At 40.1% G+C, this 26,437-nt stretch overlaps 2 protein-coding genes across 2 annotated transcripts; one reads left to right on the top strand and one right to left on the bottom strand.

Moving 5' to 3' along the window:
• Positions 1-3,848: 3,848 nt before the first annotated feature.
• LOC137272278 (uncharacterized) lies at positions 3,849-10,201 on the top strand. Its single transcript, XM_067804639.1, has 7 exons — positions 3,849-4,019; positions 4,760-4,813; positions 5,345-5,481; positions 7,101-7,253; positions 7,665-7,711; positions 8,470-8,512; positions 10,092-10,201. Exons 2-7 carry the CDS (start codon positions 4,761-4,763, stop codon positions 10,127-10,129), a joined length of 471 nt encoding a protein of 156 aa, XP_067660740.1. The 5' UTR covers positions 3,849-4,019; position 4,760; the 3' UTR covers positions 10,130-10,201.
• A 1,567-nt stretch (positions 10,202-11,768) lies between these two features.
• On the bottom strand, positions 11,769-23,563 carry LOC137272277 (uncharacterized). Its single transcript, XM_067804637.1, has 11 exons — positions 23,501-23,563; positions 22,907-22,963; positions 21,897-22,033; positions 18,945-19,097; positions 18,001-18,047; positions 17,069-17,102; positions 16,541-16,678; positions 15,340-15,492; positions 14,372-14,418; positions 13,258-13,291; positions 11,769-11,872 (listed from the first exon to the last, which is right to left on the bottom strand). The coding sequence occupies exons 2-11, from the start codon at positions 22,960-22,962 to the stop codon at positions 11,844-11,846; spliced, it is 828 nt and encodes a 275-aa protein (XP_067660738.1). The 5' UTR covers position 22,963; positions 23,501-23,563; the 3' UTR covers positions 11,769-11,843.
• Between the last annotated feature and the right edge of the window lie 2,874 nt (positions 23,564-26,437).

The following is a 26,437-nucleotide window of genomic DNA, read 5'->3' as shown; positions in this document are numbered from 1 at the left end:
AAATAAAATATCATTTTACGCTGATATGTCCTTGTTATCAGGGAATGAGACAGAAATCCCCACTATGCATACATGTCTTTGCTACAAAGTAATAACTGAAATGACTTGTTTAATTGTCTTTGTATATAAAGCAGCATATACATTAGCAAAAAGATATCTTCTTATAAAACGAATTGTATACCCTTAACTATATATGTAAATATCCAAATGTTCCTTTATCACTGTAACGCTCATGTATATGGATTGGAGGCCTTTCATACAATAAACATCTTTTGACTTTGACTTGACATGATAGCGCGCATATCACAGTCGTGGAGAGACAAACAAGATGACCTGACCAAAGGTCCCACGCAACTTGGTGGAATCAAGTAAGGTTCCTGGTCTGAATGACATCTTAACCTCACACCCCTTGTGTGACAGGAGTTGATTACTGAGGGCCACTCTAAGCCCTGTTTTGTGTCTCTGCAAGCTGTAGGCCGTGTGTCACACTGGCTGGTGCTACAACTCCACGATGTGCAAGTTCGGCGGTGTCTCAGGGTAGAGCTGTTGCTTCATGGAGATACATTAATCTGTAATTCGTACATTTGTTGCATTTGTGATAGAAGCTCGCTCGTGAGAAACCTTTCAGGCATTCTTGTATAAGGTTCCCCTTTGTGGCATTTGTAAAGGAAGCTATGTCGTGAATGGTTAGAGACTGTTCAAAGTTACATAGTATTCTCTGTAGTTGCCTCATCCTCCTTGTTTTCAGTCAGGACGAACAGATTGTCCAAGGGCTATCTCAACTGCAAACTGAGGGTACTCACTCATCACAGTAAATGTCATGTCATATCATATCTGTAGATTGTGGGAAATGGCCCTGCGCTTGTGCTTGACAAGTATTGAATGAGATTCTCCATTTAAAACAGCATAAAATCGGATGTAGTCAAACTTTAGAGACTTTTCTGTGATTCCCTTCCAAGGCCAGAACAAACTGAAGGAAGGAACATGTTGTGCTAAACATAATCACTAGCAAACATTGTATAGGTTTCAATATATTGTTCTTAGTCTCAGTCTACACTAAATAAGCATTAAATATTTGTAAAGGCTGTGCAATTAAATATATGTAAGTATATAAGTATATAAGTATATACTCCACGGCTAAAGTTATTCAACAGACAGTTGTTAATCGAAGAGTCCATGTGTGTATGCTGTAACTCTGAGGTACCTGAAACTCCATTATTAGAACGTAATAGCAAATATAATATGGAGTTGTTTTTTATTGATACCTGAAAATGTAGTAATGTGGTTAATGAACAGACGGACACACATATTGAAATAACTGAAATAACTTTTCAAAATTTCAAACTTATCTTTGTTTGACTGTAAAGAGTAGATATAGTGTAAAGAGAAAGATAGTTATACCCATATTTATGTTGGCAGGTCATAGATAATAAGTTTAATATCAATACCTACCGACGCTGTACTCCCAAGAAGACAGCATTCTACCCCCTGTACTCCACTTCAGCTAATTTAAGGCGTACGTAATCTTGAGGTGAAAGGATTTCTAATGTCCTGAATTTGTCACGATGTCCAACCAGTCCCGCCCGACAGCAATACAGAGCCATCCGTCTTGGACACACTGCCATGCACCTGTCTGTCTGTCAAGGACGCCCAAAGTAAAGATTATTTTCATCGGAAAACATAACGTTTGCCAAATGACTACTCATTCAGCGTTGCCGCTCAGCGATACTTTGCAGGACTGTGACGGTCCGTCAGTCGTTGGATAGCACGTGGACGTCGGGCATACAGGTTCCATCTATGCAACTTATCACGAAACCTTTTGTCCCTCACCTGTAGCTCTTTGATACTCATCTCCATTTGGAGAGACACTTTATTCACAGATTTGTGACACGGTCCTTCTGATGAAGGCAGTCAATAACGTTATTTGTCTGTCGGTATTGTGATTGTAACTTGTTGCTTACTTACCGTGAAACGTTACTCCACAATGCTCTTTCTTGTTCCAACTTACTCCATCATATCAGCCGCACGTAGCCGCACTTGGCGGGACACACGCCATATGTGAAATTAATTAAACGTGTAATTGAATTTAAAACAACAGTGCAAGTTTCAATCTGGCAAAAAAACATTCAAATGTACAATAAAAAAAACAGGTTTCAATCCCCTTTGTATCGTAGTTGAACAACAACGCACTGACACGTTTCACGGTAAATTCTGAACATGTTCATGTGTACATCATCATAAATGCTTGAAATTAACGTATTTGCATGGTGTTCGTAACATGTTATGATCGGAATAATTATCATATCGTATACAATCATAGAACTAGAATCCCAATTAATATCATGCCAAAGTGGTGCATTCCACAGATTGTATATGGATTTATTCATCTTCTAAATCTATGGATTTTCATGGATTGTATATGGACATATAACGATTGCATTGCATATGGATTTATTCATCTTCTAAATCTATGGATTTTCATGGATTGTATATGGACATATAACGGTTGCATTGCATATGGATATATTCATCTTCCAAATCCATGGATTTATATGGGTAGTATTATTATTCTGGATATACAACGGTTGTATTGTGTGTGGTTTTATTCACATTCTAAATGCATATGCAAACATACAACAAGACTCCCCAATAATACCATCCAAAAGTAAAATATTCCACAGACTCTGTATGGATTTGTTCATTTTTTAAATAAATGTACATACAACTAGATACTCAAATAATACCGTCCAGAGGTGAAATATTCCCCACTGTTTAAGATAATATGTGACAGTGGAGTATTTAAAATATGTTTTGAAATGTCTGACCTATTTTACAACCCATGCCAGGTCAGTTCTCAGATAACCCGGGGTTGGTTTTGTCACGTTTGTGTTTGTTGACTGGAGACCCTACAAGAAGATTCGCTGAGCAAACGATATTCTGCTTTAGGATGGAGTGATGTGCACATGGTACTTACCACTTGTGTACATTGTGCTTTGGAGCCATATTTCGGCGTTCGGCGTTCCTTTATAATAAATTAAATGTGAATAATATTGTTTAGTTTCGTATCCTAAGACGGGCGTGTAAAGAAAAGTTGCTTTATGAATTGTATGTTTGAGTTGCATTCCTTGTTAATACATTAAATGTAAATAATATTTGTTTTGTTTCGTATCTTAAGTGAGTGAGTGCGTGCGTTTAGTTTTACGTCGCACTTAGCAATATTCCAGCTATATGGCGACGGTCTGTAAATAATCGAGTCTGGACCAGACAATCCAGTGATCAACAACATGAGCATCGATCTGCGCAATGGGGAACCGATGACATGTGTCAACCAAGTCAGCTAGTCTGACCACCCGATCCCGTTAGTCGCCTCTTACGACAAGCATAGTCACCTTTTATGGCAAGCATGGGTTGCTGAAGGCCTATTCTACCCCGGGACCTTCACGGGTCTCGTATCTTAAGACGGGCGTGTAAAGAAAAGTTGTTTTAACAACTGCAGTAGAAAATAGGGAAAGAGAAAACTTTAGAATACGTTTATATTTGTCATTAGCCCGATTGCATGAAAATCTTTGTTGTGCAAAGATGATAAATGAATGTCACAAAAGAGATGCTGCTTGTTGCATTTGGGGCAATGTTTTGGATTCTTTTTAAATTTTCTGATTTAGATCAGAGTTCTGATACAAAGGTCAAAGCAGACAACGATTGTATAAGCTTGGTAAATTTTATGACATCACATTCCTGCCCGGTCACACCACTCCTAAAGAGGTCATGACTCTTGTAATGTACAACCAGACAGATTACACTTTTTTCCACCATAGTGAAATGCCGCGGCACAGATAACATATGTCTTCGAATAGGAAACCTGTCAGCAGTGAGTCATATAAAATGTCTTGTGAAATAAAATCTGAATTTTCACAGCGGTGCCTCCACATTCCGATCTCAAAATAACCTTATCTTATCCCGATGCCTATATAAAGGATTGCACTTCTTTACCCTTCTAGAAAACATATTTTGATCAAAAGGTAAGTATATGTTTTACCTGCTTCTTTAAGGTCTGTATGACACATAGTTCCTATTAAAGTTATTATCATCGAACGGTGTGTTAAGAATATTCACTGCTCTGCATGTTTCTACATTGAAGAGCAAGGAGAGTTCTGTGGATATGCATACATCGTTGTCAAGGAACCATGGTTGCCATGCTTGAAAACGATGTTAGTAGCCACACTGAAACGTCTTCATATTTTATTAGTAAGTGAGTGAGTTTAGTTTTACGCCGCTTTTAGCAATATTCCAGCGATATCACGACGGGGGACACCAGAAAATGGGCCTCACACATTGTACCCATGTGGAGAATCGAACCTGGGTCTTCGGCATGACGAGCGAACGCTTTAATCACAAGGCTACCCCACCGCTTCTCATATTATATTATTGGAGTTGTAAATCCACAGAACTATGGTCTTTCTTCGCCACACCACCTTCTAAATGCCACTCACAGAAGTTCTGTTTATGCATTGGTTTGCAATAGGAAACACAGATCTGAAAGCATCAACTATCACCAGCAAGATGCTTTAGCTTTCTGCGAGAATGGCTCATTGGTCGTTTTTCAACAGTAGTAATTAAGGGTGGAGTTTTGAATTTGAACATTTATAATTTATCGTGCCTAACTGATTCTCGTGGCTCTTTCACTGACTCATTATTGTTCCTTTCAAAGTCACAGGATAGGACACCAGCTAAATACTGAACAGTCGTGTCATTTTTACAGGATGCTGTGTATTGTAGTGCTGACAGTTTTGGCAGGTGCGCTCGGTGCTCCTACGTAAGTGTTGCAAGTTGTGTTTCCCAAAGGAACTATTTGTACCTTCCTGATAACTCCCTTCATTGTCCTGAATTTGTAAATATCATGCTGTTTAAATGTGCGTATATACAGAAACCTCCCTTAAACATATTTTCAACTCAACATGTTTGGAAATAATGCCGATGAAAGATTAAATTTGAACTCACTCATTCACCCATAGCCGCTTAAGTAGCTTCTATTTACGATTCGGGCTATTCAAGATTATGGTTAGGAATTGCAATAAAATCAAAGTCATAATGTCTCACCAGCTGCACAAGTCACAGATACATGCAGAAGCCAGTAAATCATTCACATGGTAACATATGGTAAACGTCAAAATAGAGAATAGATACTAAATCATATTTTCACCACCATGACAAATTTGGAAATGACCACATGACCAAATTGTCCGCCTGCTTTGACCGTAGATATACACACCGAATTAGGGTTTGAATACAAACAACCACTGGATTTAAGATGAACGTGCTGAGCTGAAAATGGTTCAACTTTCAGCACCCAGCCTGGAGCTTCGACAACTCTGGACCTGCTTGCTATTATCACTAATTCCTTCAACCATGTCGACGCTGATAGCAATGGACAGCTTGAAGTTTCAGAGTTCTACAAAGTCTTTGATACTTACGACACTAACCGTGAGTAATGCCTTTGACCAAATGAAAGAGTTCATGTATTTCCCTTTGTTCCCACTTGTCGTCATCAAGTATAGTAAAATATCAACATGAATAGTAATTACAGGAATGCCAGGTGGGTTCTTCTGATAAATATACAGACAGGCTTGATATACAGGTCAGTATGCTATCCGGTCAAAGCGCAGATGACTATAGAAACTTTCTGTGCAACTTGAATCCATGCAATACGTAAATATTCGATAGTATTTTTCAAACAACATTGCATTGGGTCTTTACCTAACCTTGGCAGAGCCTTGGGTGTATTCAGTTATGACATGAACAATTAATGGTTTTCTTGATTTTCATCTGAGTAATAGCACTGGCTCCCTAGTGATATTAGAACTGCATTCGGAGTTTATTTTGAGTTAATGTTAATAATAATGTTATTGTTTATACCATTCATAACCGGTTTAGTTTGTTCGTTCTTCAGTAGATGACTTTCAACCCTCAATGTGGTGCAATTCTGACATGGAATTTGGTTACCTTATACCTCGTTTTGATTCGCTGGAAACCTAAGGTTCAGTGAAATAATGCTATTCTGAGTTATTTAAATTACCAAATCATCTAAAGACAATACTTCACTAGAAGAACGTCTGGCTAACGAAAGATATTTAGTTTAGGAATTCTGAAAATGGAGGACGGTTTTGAAAACTGGCACAAGAATTAACGTTGAGATGATCAATGAATGTTCGGCCTTATTTCCTCTCGCCCACCTCTTGTGAATTGTATAGTAAAGAGTAACTTTGCTCGTATTGGAGGGTCTATTTATGTTGCGCTTGGTGCTATTACGTAAGTGTTGCAACTTGCGTTTCTCACAGGATCCACGTTGTATCTTACCGATACTCCCTTCAATGTTCTTAAATTGTCAATATTATATTGCTGAAATGCGCATGTATGTAAACCTCCTTGAAACATATTTTTAACATGTTTGGAAATAATGTCGATGAAATATTAACTTTTAATTTTGACTCACCCATTCACTGCATCCAGAATACCCATTACTTTGATTGCGATTTCTTTTGTTCCTTTTGTCGAGTGCTACCTCTGTCCCCTTCATACTGTGAATTCTGTGCGCGCGTATTAAGCAAACGATAAAGTAGGTTTAACGTAGAAAGATAATAATGCAATAAAGCAGTTACTTGTTTTAAGAGGAAAGAAGCAACTGAATGTGTAGTCATTGTGCTTGGCGTTTGATCAACTAGTCAATACCAAACATACCAATATTGGTACATATCGTAATGGCGGGTTACGGACGGATCATCTTCAAAACTGCCTTAATTTTTAGTATTCTGATCCACTTCTGGATAGATTTTCTCACCTTTCGTGAACAGCGTGTCTCTAGAAGGGTACAACCTTGTGGTTCGCCTTAGCTTGCCTGGGTATATTGAGCAGTCTTCTTCTAAGGTCATGATACTCTCTTCCTGGGTCGGTATTGCATCTTTCTGAGGGAGCAATTCGAGACGGCTGGATTGTTCCACGGCGATAGAATCTTCGAAACGCTATATCGTTTATCTTTGACTTTTCCGTTTGACGCATGCACGCACGCACATCCATATGTTTCATATATTTGTCTTTTCAACCAGACGATCATAAACTGAGCATCCACGAGTACGTGCACGGCACTAACACCAACAAGGCCGTTGCCCAAGAGGTGTTCAAGTTCGTTGACCACGACAATGACGACACCCTTACCCGGGCAGAGACCAACAGGATCTTCAGGACATACGACACCAACCGTGAGTATATCTTGAACCAAACAGTCTGCACAAGTACAAGGAAGCGTTTACTGCAGGTCACTGTAAGTCTAAACATGGTTGGTACAGTTCTCTGACAATGAATGGCTGGAGTACGTCTAAGTACATTAAGTACCTTCTCCTCTGGAGATGTCTGTGATAAACTTACAATAAAAGAAGTAGGAATGAATGAGTCTATTGCAATAGATTATGCTGTATTTTCTTACATTGAAATGTTTGGGGTATATGTATTTGGAATATATTCTACCCGTGGGATCTACCATTTGATGTAAGGGCAGGTGTAATTGCGTGTTTAATGAATGATAGTTTTGCACAAGGTGTTTATCTGCTGCCACCACGCAAAACGGCGTTTGACATATAGTAATCTTGCATTTATGCTCTTTCATATTTAAGACGACGGTACCATCAACATCAGAGAATATATCCACGAATACAAGACAGTAAGTGTTTCGTAACAGTTTAAACGATATCTGCAGAATAAAGTGACTCGAATTGAAAAATACGAACAAATTTTACAGTTTTATATTAATGTAATACGAATGTGTAATACTAATTTTGGTTTCATTCAGTCTGGTAATTTCTCGATACCGATACAGCCTCAGATTCCACTTCTAAATATACGTTTTTGTTCGGAGATATATTGTTAAGATGTCATAGTATAGGACACCCGTGAAAATCCGAGTTAGACCTGGTCTTCGTCTTATGAGGCGATAAGTGGATCGGGTGATCATGACTGCTGATTTATCTCAGTTGCCTAGATCACTTGATTGTCTGGTTCAGACTTGATTATTTACAGATCGAAGCCCCATAGCTGGAACATGGCTGAGAGCGTCGTAAAACAATAAACAAGTATAAATGGCATGTGCTTGCAGCGTTAATTAATGGTATTGATTATGAGAATAATGATCGATTCAGTTTAAGAAAAAGCATGCTCCATGCTATCAGTTGCCAAATATCAATAAATCGCTAGCTCTGTTGACATATGGTCGACATGACAACGACATATGCAGGCTCTTCTGTATGAAATGATCTGTCACTGATTGTGAGTAAACCAAATCCATGAACGCCATCTTCTTTGAAGGAACATTTAAGTGAGTGGAAAACGAATATGGAAAACGAATATGCAATATAGAAGTCTAATGTATTGACATTTTATTTTAAAATAATGTATAATGTGCGTGTTTGGTTTCTTATTCAGATCTACGAAAAAATACTTCTTGGTATGCAACATCACACCCGACGTAAGTAATTTGGGTCCTTATCTGACAAAGTAGATTTCGCCTGTCTTTCGTAATATACAGACTAATGGCATGTAATCTTTGACAAGGTGAAATTGCATCTAGAGCAAATTATCATACACTAACTGTTGTCAAAGGAAAAAGTTGTTGACACACAAACAACAAGCAATGTTCAGCTTGTTTTGCCGGCAATAAAATGTTATTGCATGGAAAGAAATGTTTCAAAGTATTGTAATGATCAACATTCCATCAGAGCATCACATCAGTCAAAGGAGCCAGCATCCAAAAAGGGGGATTACAAGCAACGTTACACATTCATTAGTAAGTGCATTGGTGCAGACTTGATGCCTTTGTCGCATCGAGGTCACTAAACATCGATCTAAATCCTGGGGAAAGTTAGTCCATAGCCGTGGAAGGAATTCCTTCACCGGTGATGGAGGATTCGTATGATGTCGTAAATACCGCTCCATTTCATCACATACGTTTTCGGACCGCCTCCGTCATGTACTGGAAAGAGTGTCGCCCGGAGAGCGGAAAGTCACTGGTTCAATCCCCGACTGCATCACACCAACAGACGTTAAAATATGCTACTTCGTGTTCCCAATCTGAAGCTCTGCATTAATAGGTAAAGAGAAAACTGGTCGGCTCGGAATCAGTATTGTGTGTCTGAGTATGGTTAACTGCGGCACGGAGTCTGAATGAGCTAGCATTGTCTGGGCTAGTGCACCCAGACACGCACACACACGCATGCACGTCGTCATATGAGCGAAATATTTTAAGTACGCCATTAATCCCAATTTCACTTTGCCGCAACGTGTCTAAGAAACCGTTGTACAACGCGAACAACGTCTGGTTTGACGTCATCGTATTATCACTCCAGAGTTGTACTGTTCTTCGACTATTGTAACACATTCGGTGTCTGGGTCAAATCCAAAACGTCTCTCCCATGGTTACGAATAAAAGTGTGTCTCATGACACAGTTAATTTTGCCTCTGACTAAAAGTGTATGTAGACAAAGGTAGTGGAACTACTTCTGACAGGTTGTCATTCAAGAGAGTTTAAGTATTGTAAAATTATTGTCCTCCCGGGAGGGTTTGTAACTTCTAAAACCTTCAAAGTAAATTCACACTTACTACTAACAACTCAAGATATGGTGACGTACTTTCAGGGCTTGTTTTTCAGGGTTGTAATCTATAGCATATTTGGTTTGTATTGTAGTCTTATCTATAGTTTAAATGTTTTCAAACTGATTAATAGTTTTAATGCTATGCCTGTGATAATCCGGTTGTTTTACTCTCGTTCGCTGACAGGTGTTTATAGGTTAAGTTTGATTAGTGGAACTTGTTTAAGTCACGATATGGTTGAAATACTGCCGATGTGACTTAAAATCCTAACTCACTCACTCACTACTTGACAATTTCCTGTTTCAGTATGCTTTGTTTACACGACGTATTGTAGCTACTCTGAAATGTGTCTGAAAGTTTGTGCATGTGTTGGATAATTATAACTGGAACATATTGATTGAACGCATTGTCATTTCTAAGTTTGCATGTGCAATTTATGTGTTGTATTTTGTCCACAGATGTACGGGCTCATCCAACCAAAGCTGCTACCTCATGAATCACCCAGATGAAAAACTTATGTTTGCAAGTACCTTACAAAGAAGTGGAATAAAGAGTGTTCACAAATACAGCTGCTGTTTGTAATGTGACTAGAAGTGTATGACTTTCATGCACTGTTACACAAAAGCAGACCCGAGTTTGGGTAGAATTGGTCTTCAGCAACCCATACTTCCGTAAGAGACGACTGACGGGATCGGGTGGATAAGCTCACTTTCTTGGGCGACACGTACATGCCATTTGCGCGTGATCACTCGATTGTTTAGTCCAGATTATCTACAGACTACAGCCATATAGCTGGAATATTACCAAACAAGCATGAAAGCGACCATAGCGCTTGGAGGCTGCAGTATGACATGTGACTCATGCTCCACGCGACCCAACTTCTGATCCCTGACACGCCCTCACATAATTGACACAAAGTAGCGTTAAAGCCAAACCTCCAGCGCATAGCATAAGACTGACTGAGTTTGGTGTGCCTAACAACATGATGGCAGTGCATGTTAGCTCGAAACAGGAGGAAGATTACGAGTGATGAAGGTCTACAGAGTTCCAACTTCAAGAAACCCATACCTCTCAACTCTCACGCATCCTGCGTGAGTCTCACGCATTTGAGCCTCATGTCACGCACTCATCACACATTGAGAAATTTCCCCCCGTCCCCCCACTTTTTTTATATGTGTATTTTATGTATTTTTAAGGTATGCTATAATTAAACCGAAGTAAATATGCGATTAATGTCATCCGAATTGTCCGTAAATTAATATATCAAACTGGGTATGTGCTTCCGGATGTTAGTATTAGCGCAATGCTCATTGTGCAGCGAAGTAGAGGCTATAAACCAGTTTTAAGCGAGGAGTAGCTCGCCGGCTTTCCAAAAAACCTCCAGCATTGGGAGCTATGAGGGTTGACAGCTATGGAAACCGCTGATGGTTAGTACCTAAGATAAATGTTCGGTGTGACCCACGACTGTCAATCTTGTAAACGAACGAAATAGTACTTTACGTCGCACCCAATACACAGGGATTCATTTTACTGCACGACTATTGCTTTGACACATGAAATAGGTTCCGTACACTGTGCTCATGAGATTTATATAAACCTAGACATTTGGCGTCCCAGACAAACCCACAAGATACATCATATTATATGGATTTTGGCCAATTTAATCAATAGTACCTGATATACCAGAAGAAGGCTTTGGGTACGATGCCATGCATGAATTAAGATAGCGAAGCTGACCATCTAAACCCGTTTTCCAAGGACGGTTGTTGTTTTGTTGGTGTTTAACGCTGCACTCAATATTCAAGCCATATGGCGGCAGTGTGTACATAATCGAGTCTGGATCAGACAATCCAGTGATCAACACCATGAGCATCGCCCTACACAACTGGGATACCATGACATGTATCAACCAAGCCAGTGAGCCTGATCGCCGGATCCCATCAGTTGCCTCTTACTTCAAGCATGGGTTGCCGAAAGACAAACTCTAACCAGGAACTTCACGAGTCCGTCTTCAACAGACAAGCATGGGGTGCCGAATACAAATTCTAACCTGCATTTCCGGTGATGTCAGTGACTATCACGTTATCTCTGACAGTGATGCGTTATGTCCATCATCATACAACAAAACACATATATACCAGTAGAAGTGTTTATTCCTCTCCAGATACTGGAATATCCTGAAGTAGGACTCCAGTTGTACACGTCGAGATTCAGGACGTTGTCACGGAAGCAGGTGTAGCTGTTGGCATACAAATCAAAGTGAACGCAATTGTCAAGGTGACCATTAACCTAGCACTACAGCGCTATTTAGAAGCTGGTATGATAAAAAGACCAATTTTATTGACAGACATCTTTATTGCAATACATGCGACGTTTTGGTATGGATGTTAACACCGATAACGTTGTTAGCATCTACACTTCGCATCTATTGCAATGAAGAAGGTGTTTGTCCATGTGGTTCCTCTTCTAGAATTCCTCGATCGATAAACGTGTAACCTTGTACTGTCAGTAACAGAGAATTACAGGACTTGGCATGCACAGTTGAAAGGAAGAGAGATATTGTCTCAGTTAAGAGACTTATCATTTAAGGTGGGTGAAGAATAATTGAGATGAGCGTTACGGGGTCATGAAGCACAGTGATTATCGGGGAGGTAGTGCACAAATTTATCACACCTGTAAGGGGGTGACATAGACAAATGTAACAGTTGTATAATTCCAAACGGTCACTTTATATCATATAAAAATATTGTTTTTTAGAATATGGAGTGAACGTTTTATTTGTTGGGACAAATGGGTATTTACGGTATTTTCAGGAAAATAAACTAATTACAAAACATGAACTGAGCAAAAGAAAGTACTCAGGTGTAATTGCAATCCCAAATATGCGTGCTAACTAGTATTATTATCGAAGAACATTGATTGTATAGAACGTAACCATCATGTTTCTTTTGTTAAAATGCAACCAAAACCATTTGTACGTGTTTTGCACGAAGTTTCGCAAAATTGTGATTATTGTTCCATACACGAGTAAGTTTTGTACAGAGGGTATAAACATGTTTTTCTTGAAGACTGAACAACCACTTGACGAACATCTCACGAGAAAATTCCTATATTGGAACGAGAACGGGCCATAGGACATTGGGCTGCACAAGACAAACCATAATTCGGCTGTGTAACCGTTTCAACATGACAGGCCAGACATGTAATCGACCCAGAAGTGGACGTCGCAGAGTCACAACACCCCCAGAGTGTCGCTATTAGCGGTTTATTCACCTACGTACTCGGATGATGACTGTGACGTCATCAGCTGCAACATCATTGGGTCATCGTGTGAACCGATTCTCAGTGACCAGACGACTTTGTGCTGTTGGCGCATGGTCCAACCGACCGCTGTGTGGAATGTTCTTGACCTTCCAACATCGTATGTACCGTCTGCAGTGGTCATCACTACGTCACTGTTTATTGTTACAATGTCATTTTGCTGATAAAACACGTGTATAGCAGAGTCCTTCAACATACATTTTCCATTTCTTCAAAGAGTTTTGTTATTTATATCATATTGGAAGAAACACAACCTGTGTACTTTCTTTTGCTCGTCAGTTGATAAATTCGTGTTGTACTCACTTGAAAACAGGCTAACTAATATGTTGTCATAAATCTGAATCCGAAAGCAAAGAACAGTTTAGCACAAATCATGGACGATGGGGTAGCTGGAAACCCAGCGATGCTCGAAACCATTGTTCATTATGCCGAATAGGGTATGAAATCAAAGAAATGTCTGGTAAAGTCCTACATCTCGATATGTTGACGCATGGAACAAGTTGTAAACTGTAAGACCTCATCGTCACTTTAGGCTATTCGGAGACTCTTTGCAATTTACCACCTTTGTTACAACCTTGCACATGGGTGACTATTTTGGCTTTGGTGTCATCAGAATAAGACGAGCGATTTTGAAACCCTCTACATTGTATTGCAATTACCACATTGCATTATGACCTTTGTTAAAACCGTTATATAGGATGGTCGTGTCTGCTACGGCACCATCAGAATCAGATGTACAAGAACCAAAGAACCCATCTATGATTTTGGTCTGCATTTCCATTGCTGGATTAACCAAGGCGGAATGTCTCCTCGTGGTAGCCCCGTTGACTAATCTTTGAATGTATTTATGACAGGACACCTTGTATCCTCACAACAGTCAAAGAACGATACGTCTACACGTTGATGTTTCTAACGAATGCTTGTCATCGGCTGGGCAGGATACGATCACCTTGTTTCATCAATACGGTCTAACGCACGGTCCATGCGTCCATTGTCCATTCAGTCGTCATTTGGAGATTGTCTCGATCGTCGGAAAACTCGAAGTATTTACAAGGTCCCATTAAGTTCGACAAGCGTGATTCAATGTTTTTCATTGGGAATCATTAACACATTTAGGACATTTTGGAATCGTATCATCGACGTCTCCGGAAAAGAAACACAACTAAAGCTGTATGTGAAACATACGTGATCAGGAAACGTGATCAGCAAGTCCTCAAGTCACGTAAAACAGGTGTTTAAGATAACCATCGGTTGTCAACTTATATAGAAAACAAATTTCATAACGTTCCCCCAAACATCCATCTCGTCCACTGGACGATGTAAAGCCTTTTAGACAGTGAAAGTGAGAAAATATAAATTTGTTCAATCGCATTTAAAAACAAATGAACAAACTGTGTTTTGTATTTTCAAAACTTACCCTCGTATATTCCTTGATAAATTCTTCAATTGTAATGACACCGTTCTCTGGGAATAAGAAACAAGGTAAAGGTAAGGACTAATTTGCATCCGGCACGAGGAATACCTATGGTATCTGGGATGTCGACGGAGCCTAGTGGTTCCAGCGTTCACTCGTCACGACGGGTCCGATTCCCCACGTGGGTAAATTATAGCCCATTTCTGGAATGTAGCTAAACTCGGCGTAAAACTAAACGATCTAACCCCATGGTTTAAATCTTTGAAGGGCATTTAGAAGTGGAAAGCGTAAGAAGAGCCAGATTTATGGATTTCAACTTCTTAATTGTACGCTCTTTTTTAACTCCATGATTCCCAGTATCTAGATTCTGCTCATGATGTCACCGATTCCTGAGTGTAACGTTTAAAAAACGAACAAACGAAAAACAACGAATATAAATAATATCCATGATCTCACCTCATAGGAAACCAGATCCCTTATAATTGCTTACTGCCTCATTACAAGGGAAATAAAGGATGCGTAATCGGTATTCCATTATCTATTCCTCACATATCCACATTTTCGCAAACAGGGAGTCAATAGTCCAATGTGAGGCACCCCTAAGAGTCAACAGAAACCTATGGTAAACATCTGAGTCCTGCATGGCTTCTGAGTTTTCCCCCACTTTTAGCAGACACGTTGTGTACCATGCTTCAAATCGGCGTCCACCCCGACTCACGCACTCCAGAACACAATACAGCTGCGATTATACTCTTCAAATCCTTGAAGCATCCGTTTTACTTTAAGGTTCATTTAGCAAATACAGTCACCATGAATATGGCTCCAGACAGGCATTTACTGTTTTAGGTAGTGGGGGTATCCTGGTAGTCAAACCCTTGACCCGGGTTCGATTCCATGAATGGATACAATGACCTTGATAATGGTCTTCATAAACTAAAGTCACTCACTCACTCACTCACTCATTCACTTACTGTTGCTGTCGTAGAGATTGAAAATATCCGTCGTCTCTGCTCGGTCGATGCTGTTGTTATTGTCCTTGTCAACGAACTTGAACACTAACTGCGCAATGGACCGCGTGACGTTTGTGTTGGCAATGTACTCTTGGATTGACATCACTTTGTCATCTGAGGTCAACAAACATATATGATTTAATCATGTCGGCAATCTACGGTCAGTTTGAGTTAAACACATTTTGGGTCTGTGGGATGGCATTGATTTTGCACATGATACGCAAGTGGGTCACATACTTTGAACACACATTTTAGTGGGTGGATGGGTGGGTAGGTGCGGGATGGATGAGGGAGGGTACTCACATTGTACATACCACTACGTAGCAACCATCATCAGCCCCCATCCCCGGCCATAAATTATGAGCGGTCCCTAACCGCCAATCTGCATCGCTACCAATCGCATGTTACATTTCAAATTATGAATATTCATACTTCGGAAGGTGTCCGCGTGTACCTTACCGCCATGTTAAATGCACAAAACATCATTTTGTTTCAGTCCTTTGAAAACAGATAACCTCGTTATCCACTATCACACTACGACGCAGCGATGACTTTGCATAGCATTTCATTTCCCCTGCTTGTAAACAAACGCGCATATTTTGCTAAATAAGCAAAGACCGGGTAATATTTGTTGCAGTTGTCATTGGTTAACGCGTCACTGACCAATGAAATCAAAGTATATGAAGGTAAGATAAAATTGTATCACTGGAAACGCCTCAAACGTCAAAATAATTTATATCATCTTTGTATATTTACCTTAATCATTCACACATCTGATATACTTCTGGAACAACATTTCAGCATGTTTTCAGTCCCACATTTAGATACATGAAGGTAGACAAAGAAGATCAGTGATGAAATATACTTGCTTTATCTACTTTAACGGGGATGTTTTTTCAGAACAGAAGGCAACAGGCCGTCAGCACAAGTATATACATATATACAAGTATATACTCAGTTAAACAAAGCAATATCTTCAATGCACATCCGGTTTGAAATTGACGGTGGTTGGATTATTTTATGCGTTGACGATTGTTTCGTAAAACAACTGAGTATGTCATGGTTGCTAATGTTTCTGTAATAATTACAAATTAGCAGAATATAGTATTCATCTTCCAGGACATTCAGTGCATACAGTATATTTCTTATGAGTTTCACTCACGATTCGTGTCGAATCTGTCAAAGACTGCGTAAAACTCTTTCAGATCCACCTGTCCGTTCCCGTCCGTGTCGAGGGTGTTAAAGGCAGTAGTAATCACAGCAACAAGATCAGGAGTAGTCGCTGCTCCAGGTGCACCAGCTGTTGCCAGACGTTCATATCAATGTGAACCAATTGTCAAGGTGGTCATGTACTTAGTACTACCTCTTTTAGTGTCATTTAGACGCTGGCGTGATGAAGAGGGACAATGTTATTGATAGACAGTTTTATTGCAAGAGTTGAGTGGTTTTCTTAATGATGCTGAGACCGTCATCGCTAGCTTCATGAGGTTGTGTCAGCTGGGGTGAAATACAGGGATCGAAAAACTCACACAGTTTATTTTTTTTCGAAATCACTGATTTTGCAAAAGATATTTAAGAAAATTATGTTTTTAGATCGAACGTTGATGCTCATGGGGTATGAGCATATTCGGTACTTTCAGGAACATAAACTACTTCTATAACACACAATATAAACCCTTGCTTGACTCACTTGAATACAGGTCTGCTATTATAGTGTTGTAAATCTGAAACCGAAAACAAGAGGATTCATTTCTAATCAAACAGGGGTTGTTTCACATGTCATGATTGATCATGTCACATATCAAACCACTGTAACATGTTAATCAAATTTAAAAACCGCCAACCATAAATTACCCATTGAATCACGTCACTGGTAAAATATTCCCTCAAATAAACGATTTTGGCCGTCATGTCCCTCACAAATTTCAGATGAGTTTCATTACTTATTTCAATGTGGTGATAAATTTACTGATTCCAGATATATGTATTTAAAGACACATTTTCTAAACAGCCCTAACTATTATAAAATGTTAGCCCTATATGTAAAGCGGTTAAGAAATCTGTGTAAATGTCTTTTCATTATAATGTTTGTCATTATGAAATCACTAGCTTATCCGCACATGATTGCCGGATATCTCAGATATATATATTAACACCCCCATGATGTTTTGCATGTATTTGTAAACTTATGATAATAATAAGGATGATGTTTTTTCTGACTGACTGACTAGTTGACTGACTGACTGACTAGTTCATTGATTGATTGATTGATTGAATGATTGAATGATTGATGTGTCGAACCTCAGAAAACTCGAAGTATTTACAAGGTCCCATCAAGTTCGACACAACCGCGTTTCAATGTTTTCATAGTGAATTCCTAACACATTTAGGACGTATTTGGAATTGTATCATTCATGTCTCCTTAACCGAAACACAACTAAATTTCTATGTGACACATAAGTGATCAGTAAGTTCAAAGATTTGAAACGAAAAACACCGTTTAAGATCACCATCGACTGGACATGTTGTAATGTTCCTCAACATCCCTCATGCCGACTGAACGAGTATATTGATTTGTGCAATCGTATTTGGAAACAAAATGAAGAAATTGTATTTACTTACCCTCGTATATTCCGCGATAAATTCTTGAATAGTAATGACACCGTTCTCTGAAAATAAGAACAGTATATCTTGTAACTAACCAGGTAAAGGTAAGCTGACGAATAATTTGGCATTTGTATTGAAAACTCATGGCAACCGTGATGGTGAGATAAGGTAGTGGCTAAAAGGTTCGCTAGTCACGCTGAAGGTCCGGGTTCGATTCTCCAGATTAGTAAATTGAAGCCCATTTATGAAACATAGGCATAAACAGCAAAAACTGAACTTTGTGTTGCCCAGTACGAAAGCCAAATTCTGCACGTGGTATCAGTCATTGGATTGTTTGGCCCAGACTTACAGTCCGCTGTCATTAAGCGGACTGTGACGTTTAAACAACGAAGAAAACAATAGTAACGGATATAACTAATCAAGCATTCATGATATTACTTCATGGGACACCATATACCTTATAATTGCTTAGTGTTGCATAATACGGAAAATATAGAATACATACTCGATAATCGACAATCTATTCCGCATATTCAAAACCATGACGAATTCCATAATCAAAGGAGTTGCAATTCCCCGTAGAACCCTAGGGGTAAACATGTGAGACCTGCATGACTTCGGGGTTTCCCCCTACTTAAAGAAGCTACGTTGTCACAAAATTGCGCAGTGTTTCAAATTGGCGTCAAACCCGGCTCACTCAGTTCAGAACAAATTACAGCTGCGATTATACTCTTCAAATCCTTAGAGCACACTTTTCACATGATGTTGATTCAGTAAATACAGGCACAATGAATATGAAGTCACGCAACTGTGTACTGTTGTAGTTATTACCTTCGCTAGATTCGGGTTCGATTCCCTAAATAGGTACAGTGAGTAAAGGCCTTTTGTTCTCGTTTCCTTTGACGCGATATTGATAAAAGCTTCATAAACCTAAATCCACACGCTTCTTACTCACGTACTGTTGGTGTCGTAGAGCTTGAAAATATCGTTAGTCTCTGCTCGGTCCACGTTGCCGTCGTGGTCCTTGTCAATGTACTTGAAGACTAACTGAGCAATGGACAGAGACACGTTCGTGTTGGCCATGTACTCTTGCAGTGACATTATATGGTCATCTGAGGTTAAAAAAAACATATATTATTTAATCTGATCGTCATTCTACGGTCAGTTTAAGTTAAATAGTTTTGGGTGGAGCTTTGACCAAAGAATGTACATGTGCCATTGCCGCAGCAGTTGATTCTGGAATGTCAAAACTTCTTTTGTCAGAAATTCGGGATCGGTTTGTTTATCTGAGTATAATGACTCTGAACAAGAGTGCTGTCTGAACGCTAACACTTTCCATAATTAATTAATTAATCATTTGAAGTTTAACAACCAGTTTACCGTGAATCATAGTTTAGGCAATGTGCGCAAGCAATTGGAATGTATTGACCAAACTATGGGTATACCCTTCACACTTACCCCAAAGAAAGTAGTTCCTGTTTCAGATACAAACACTCGCTAATACACAAAGATAACTGATAACTTCAAATCAGAAATCAATTTCAGTCAACATAAAGTTGCGTTGGATCCTTTGCATCATATCAATGTGGAAGAACAAAATAATACTTGTGAAACTGTCATAACGTTGGCGACAAGTTGAAAAACAGTAGGCAAAATAACTACAGGGAAACTTGTCACAATCTTAGTCGCAACATACTATTCATATTGTGTTGTATATGTACTAAATACATGCGTTTGAATGGCAATTGTGTTAATGGAAATGATTGCGCATTATCCGAAATCTTGTCAAATCCAGAAGTGTACCCCGGGAAATCACCAAGAAAAGTAGATCTTGCTGACGTTGTACAAAGCGATCTTATGCTCTGGTGATCGTAAATCCAACACCTTAACATACCTACGATTGGCGTAGCGCTAGGCTTGCTTTGTACAACGACACCCCAGTGCAGCTGCCCAGAGTAACCCCACCTGTCAGCCATGAATCCTGACGGGAGTCTGAATGCGGAGTTTCATTTTCAGCAAACTGCAAAACCATGCAAACAGAACTGTCTTTCATGGTGAGTGTGACGTGCTTACCACAAACCCGCCTACCCAGCACTCTGAAAGCATGCCATGATAACCCAGCTAAAATATTGGATAGGCACGAGGAACCTGTGCATGAATGTGTTAAAATGTGTCCGAAGTGTTGTGTCATCAATCCGAAAGTCAAGGCAGGAGCACCACCACTCCACTCCATTCCTGTGCCTGCCACATTTGGGGTCTCGTTGGACATAATCGACCCTCCACAAGAGACAACATACGGCAACAACTACATCTTTGCTCTTTTTTCCCCCAAAAAAGCGCGAAGTCACTTGCTGTGATTCTCTTCTATGTCATCTGTTGACTGGGATCCATGGACACATTCAGTGATTCAGGACGTGAATTCTTCAACAAAGTGAGTGACTCACTCATGGACCTTTTCCGGATGGACATATCCTACTATCCTCAATCAAACGGCCAGCGGGAACGTAATGACAGCACGTTGAATGCGGATGTGACTAAACAGGTCAGTGACCAAACTGATGATTAGTGCCAATAGGTACCTTTTGTCCTGTTCGCATACAAACACAGCAGTCCATGCTTCGATGAAGTGCACACCACTCAAGGTGATGTACTGTCGCCTAGCCAAACTGCTCGTAGACCTCAACCGAGCAAGTGGAACGACTGCACAGCTACAGCACCTTCACCTAGCACGGCATATCCAGAAGTCCTGGAAACCATTCTTCGTCTACTCAAAGGCATCTGTTCCACTGTTTCTGACATTGTGTCCTATGCACAGGATCGCCAAAAGAAAACGACCGACGACATATCAGCAACAAGGACACAGATTGTGGATCAACAATGCCTATCAAGAATAGCCGACGAGTCCAGAGTCCAGAGTCCCATATGGAGCTATGCTAACCTGAACCATACTCCGTTGTCGAGATCTTGACCAAACGTTGTGTGAAGCCAGAAAACATTAAAGCAACCAGATCCTGTTCAACACGAGCCAATAACCCCAAAATGAAAACATCGAAAGCCCCAGTGAGTCTGTCGGCGATCTGAAGCACCAAATAAGGCAACCACATCGATCTTAATACCAAACTAATCATGTCAACCTGGTTGTTCAACCCCATCACTCAAAAAGCTCGAAGGAATGTGTCTGCTGCATTAGGCCTGAACTCTCCAAATGGCATTTATTACGGACGATCAACAGCACCCTGACGGACTTAGAGAATCATAGGCGATGGCAACTGCCTGCCACCTCCGCTTCATCAGTTAAAGCCTCAATTTCTGTAGGAGTATAAACTGGGCTATTTTCTGTAGGGGTATTATCTGGGCTATGTTCTGTAGGGGTATTATCTGGGCTATGTTCTGTAGGGGTATTATCTGGGCTGGGGGTATACTCTGGCCTCTTACACCTGTCATAATCGGGTAAACGTTAAGTATGTATTATGAAAACATCCAGTTTTCATTTCGGGGAAATACAATCACATTATTGGAAACCCCTCAAACCGCATAATAATAATATGTATCAATGTTGTATATTTAGCTTATCCTTCACAACTATTGTAACTTAATTTTGTATGTGATTCTTGAAAGGCATTTAGAAGTTGGCGTAGTAATACAGGACAAATGTTATGGATTGCAACTTCTTGATTTTATTTTACGACGTTTCGGGGCTTATCCTAGCCCCCTCATCAGGTTGAGCTGAACCGAGCAGGGGCTAGGATAAGCCCCGAAACATCGTGAAATAAACTCAAGAAATTGCAATCCATAAACTTTGTCCTGTATTAATTTTGTATGTTTAATTTCCCACATTTTGAAACATGAAAGGTAGTCAAAGAAAAAACAGTGTTTTATCTAATTTCGCGGGGGTAGTGATAATCACTCACGATTCGTGTCGAATCTGTCAAAAGCTGAATAAAACTCGGACAGATCCACCTGCCCGTTTCTGTCCGCATCGATAGTGTTGAAGGCCGTAGTAATCACAGCAACAAGATCAGGAGTAGTCATGGGTACGGCGGTTGTGCTGAAAGACGACGCTGGGATTACCAGGAGCAGAACCAAGGATGTGATGTTACCTCTTATATTCAAGATTAATGTCTTGGCACTGGAATGTTTTATTCCGCCACATTGCTATAGTTATTCTGTCGACGATCTGAAGCAACAGATAAGGCAACCATATCGACCTTAATACCAAACTAAGTATGTCAACTTATTTGTTAAACTCTATCCCTCAAAACGCTAGAAGGAATTTGTCTGCTGCATTAGGTCTGTTCTCTTCTAAAGACATTTGTTAGATGAACAGATTTAACAGCACCCTGGTGGACATACAGGGCCAAAGGCGATGGCAACTGCTTGCTACCTCCGCTGTATAACTTATAACCTGACTTAAATTAAATTTAAAATTACTTTGTCTCCCATTTCACAGGATGACGTTCTTTGTCATAACTACCCGATTGTCCACAGTAAGGGCACCGGGCGCTGTCTAGCTATTCTCGAAATGTTCGTAGCCGCACGAACGTCTTAAGCCCATTCTTGACACACTGCTGTGATCAAAGACAAGAATTCTAAGGTTTACAAACGTTTCGGGAGAAGGGTACTGACTACCTATTCTCGAAACGTTTATAGTTCTACGAACTTCTTAAGCACATTCTTAACTCACTGGCTATCGTCAAATTTGAGAATCCACAGGGTTGCGAATCTTTCGAGAATAAGGGCACTGGTGCTTACATCTTCCGCTCGTCATGCAAAATACGTGAGTACAAATTCCCACATAATCTAAATCCTGTATGTTTATCCCATTCTTAGTGTCTTCCGCGGTCTTATTGCCAAAATATTGCTAAAAGTGGCGTAAAACCACCTCATAGTGAGCTCCGCCAATATTGACGGCAACACTTACGTCATGGGGGCAGCAAGTGCACCGGCGACAAGCGTCAGCAAAATAATACCCAGCATTCTGAAGCAAATACAGATCTCGTTAAATATGTCGTGGAATTAGTGACAGCAGTAGTAGTGGAGAAGGGGAGGGGAGGGCTATATGGCAGCAGTCTAAATAATCGAATCTGAACCAGACAATAAAGGGATCGACAGCATGAACATCGATCTACTCATCTGGAATACAATCACAAGTATCAACCAAGTCAGCGAGCCTGACCACCCGATCCTGTTGGTTGCCTTTCACGGTTGCTGAAGAGCAACTTTAACCCGGATCTTCACGGGTCCATTATTTCTTTAATAATAGTAATAGCGTTAGTGGTATTATAAATATAGAATATCTAGTCAAACGAAATGTTCTTTTAAAATGTTCTTTCGGAACGCAACATATATGTTGTGGCATTTTGTGGCATACACCTCAAGAGATGAAGTTGTCATTGAATATTGCTTTTCTCTCAAGATATTATGATGTCTGTAGTTACCCATTTGTTAATAACATATATTCGGAGCATGGTGATATACAGTACAACAGCAGGTAGACAGATCTACGTCTACTTACATGTGTATTCAAAAGAGGCCCTCTGGAAAGTAGAAAGATGCATGCTCATGGCAGACATTATATAGGCACTATCTGATAAGATATGGATAATTTGAGATTGGAGGTCATCAAAACTTGCGCAATCTGACATTAGTCTTGAAATCTAGCGTTATTCCAGCTGTCAAGACGAGTGAGAGAGTGAGTGTATTTTTACGCCGCTTTTTAGCAATATTCCAGCAATATCACGGCGGGGGACACCAGAAAATGCGCTTCACATATTGTACCCATGTGGGGAATCGAACCCGGATCTTCGGCGTGACGAGCGAACGCTTTAACCACTAGGCTACCCCACCGCCCCTCTCTCAAGACGATCTGTAAATAATAAATACATTCTGAAAAACGGTGGATGATGATGATGATGGTGATGATTCAACTTTTTCAATAAAGTACCGTAGGGCTAAGGGTCCTATTTGGGAATAACACCCATATTCTCAGGGCAAGGCAACACATAAAGTCAAAGGTCCAACCAACTTGCTACCGAGGCTCACACTGCAGAGGAAGTTCGACAACTGGGAGTCCAGGCCAAGTAAATTCTGAGAGAGGTTCCAATCCCAAATGTGACTCAACCCGAAAAGAAATGGAAGTTTTATCATAGAGAGTGTTACTCATGTTCATGTTTAGTCCTCGTGTACAAAGTAAAGCAATGACTACCTATACCATATCAAATGCTCTGATGCAATTACAAGTTTCGACGTAAATAATTGATAGTTCTTTAGGTTTCTTTACAACATTAATGTAATTGTGGCATTTGACTCCGGGAGGATAACCAGTAAAACAGAGGGAAAAACAAGGGAATGCAAGCCGCACAGAACTGTGTCAGCTCACAGAACTATCATTTTGGGATGTTATTATACAAGAATGACGTGACTTCAAGAAATTATCCGAACTGAATGAATGTGACTTCATATCTCTTCAACTGACCAATCAGCATGAAAAGGCGATTACATCCGTGTAAGTTCCGAAAGTTACGAAACCAGGATTTTCCTTCCGTTCGCGAAACGTGACAACATGGATGTGTCAGTACATCCAAGTGCTTCCTTTCACACGACGGCGAGATAAGATTGTGTTGTATCTACCTGTTGACGTACGTATGGTGTGTCTACGTGTCTCTACGTCCCTCTGGGAGTTCAGATATGCCTCAGTTTGATTCTTTATGACATTAAAACCTTAGCTTTTATCTGTTCACACACACACATACTCATTCTATTCTCTCTCTCACTCTCTCTCTCTCACTCTCTCTCTCTCTCTCTCTCTCTCTAACTCTCTCAACACCTCAACATTCACCACACCGTTTTAAGTCAACTTGCGAGGACACACATGACAAGCTGTACAGGACCTTCGGAGGCCGTAGCGATCAAAGAATACAAATGTTCGTGATGACCTAATTTACGCTATCTTATCACCCAGCCGAAGAATTAAGCTGGGAGAGCTGGAGTTCCAATCAGTACCATCAGAGGGAGGGTGCGTAATTCCACCACGTAATCATTAAAATGGCATTGGTGAGACACCAGAAGGCTGCTGAAGCATTTTCTGTATCACAAAGACCATCTCGACTAATGACACTTGACACGCCCTTCAGTGAAACTAGTTAATACCCCAACGTTAGGTCAAATTTACTGACGTACTTAGTATTGGCTAAGAAAAATCTTTCCCCGAGATACAAGATGAACTCGAGTCATGGTTCAGCGTAGTAATTGTCCAGCATGAAATGAACTTCCTTCTTTAAGTTGTCATACTTGATTGCACTCATGCGGCAGGGGTGTTGTTTCTCAGATGGAGTCACCTATAACTGCATCATGACACTAATACATTGGAAACAACTAAAGGAAATCCTGAATTAACACTCACACCTGAGCCTTTAGCGCAAATGGCAAATCACCAAAACATCTAAATTATCTAACAGGTCGGCATTGTTTCACTTTGGACTAGTAGAGTCAGCAATGTCATCAAAGTCACATTTGTCATCTGTCACAAATCTGCAACAGAAATAAACAGAGTGCATAGTGGCACGACTAAGCCTTTTAACAATGACCTTGTACTTGCTCTTCAGTATGACATGTTTTCAGTATGACTAACATTCTTATCAATAGCATGAGGCCAATAGTACCTAGCACATAATGGTTAAGCAGGGATTGGCAGAAACACCAACATGCTATCACCAGGACTGACATTTTTCTTTTGAGAACGTAGAATGTACTTTTTCATCTAGGCTTGTGTTTCTTTCACTTTACAACTTCACAAGCTTTAAAAAGAGGTCTCCAAAATATTAAAGCAAACCAATCTAAAAGCGTTAAGCAAACACTCCTTTAAGTGTAAATGTCAAGAAACAGTATAGGTAAAGCCAGGGTGAAAAGAACTAAAACCCAGACCCTCACCTCCAACCAGCAAACAACAATAAAAATGAGATATTTCACCCTAATTCTTCTCAGTCTGAAAACAGCAAGTCCTTGTTAATTCCTTAAGCATGACAATTCTTCTTTTTGAGGAATTGATGTACAGCCCGTTATCGTGAGTGAGTGAGTGAGTGAGGGAGTTCAGCTTTTGGTAATATCCCAGCAATATCATGGCCTGGGAACACAAGTAATGGGCTACACACATTGTACCCATGTGAGGAATCGAAGCAGAGCTTCTGCGTTACGAACGTACGCTCTCACCTTTGGGCTACCCATGGAAAACACCCAACACGATATTTGAGTTCTGGTCTTACTGTAAATAGGCATGGAGAAAAAAGACTGTGAAGAACTTCATCGATGCCTTTATAGTAAGCTTAGCCCGTATATTCCTCATAAGAAGACTGACGAAACCTTGGGTGAGCACATAACATAGTAAGCATGTCATGGTAATCTGGCCATGGTCAGGACAACACAATCCATGGTGACCCCGCTGAATGGATCTGCA

This window comes from Haliotis asinina, chromosome 2 (genome assembly GCF_037392515.1).
Source record: "Haliotis asinina isolate JCU_RB_2024 chromosome 2, JCU_Hal_asi_v2, whole genome shotgun sequence".
Taxonomy (NCBI): Eukaryota; Metazoa; Mollusca; class Gastropoda; order Lepetellida; family Haliotidae; genus Haliotis; species Haliotis asinina.
This window is presented reverse-complemented; position numbering and strand designations above follow the sequence as displayed.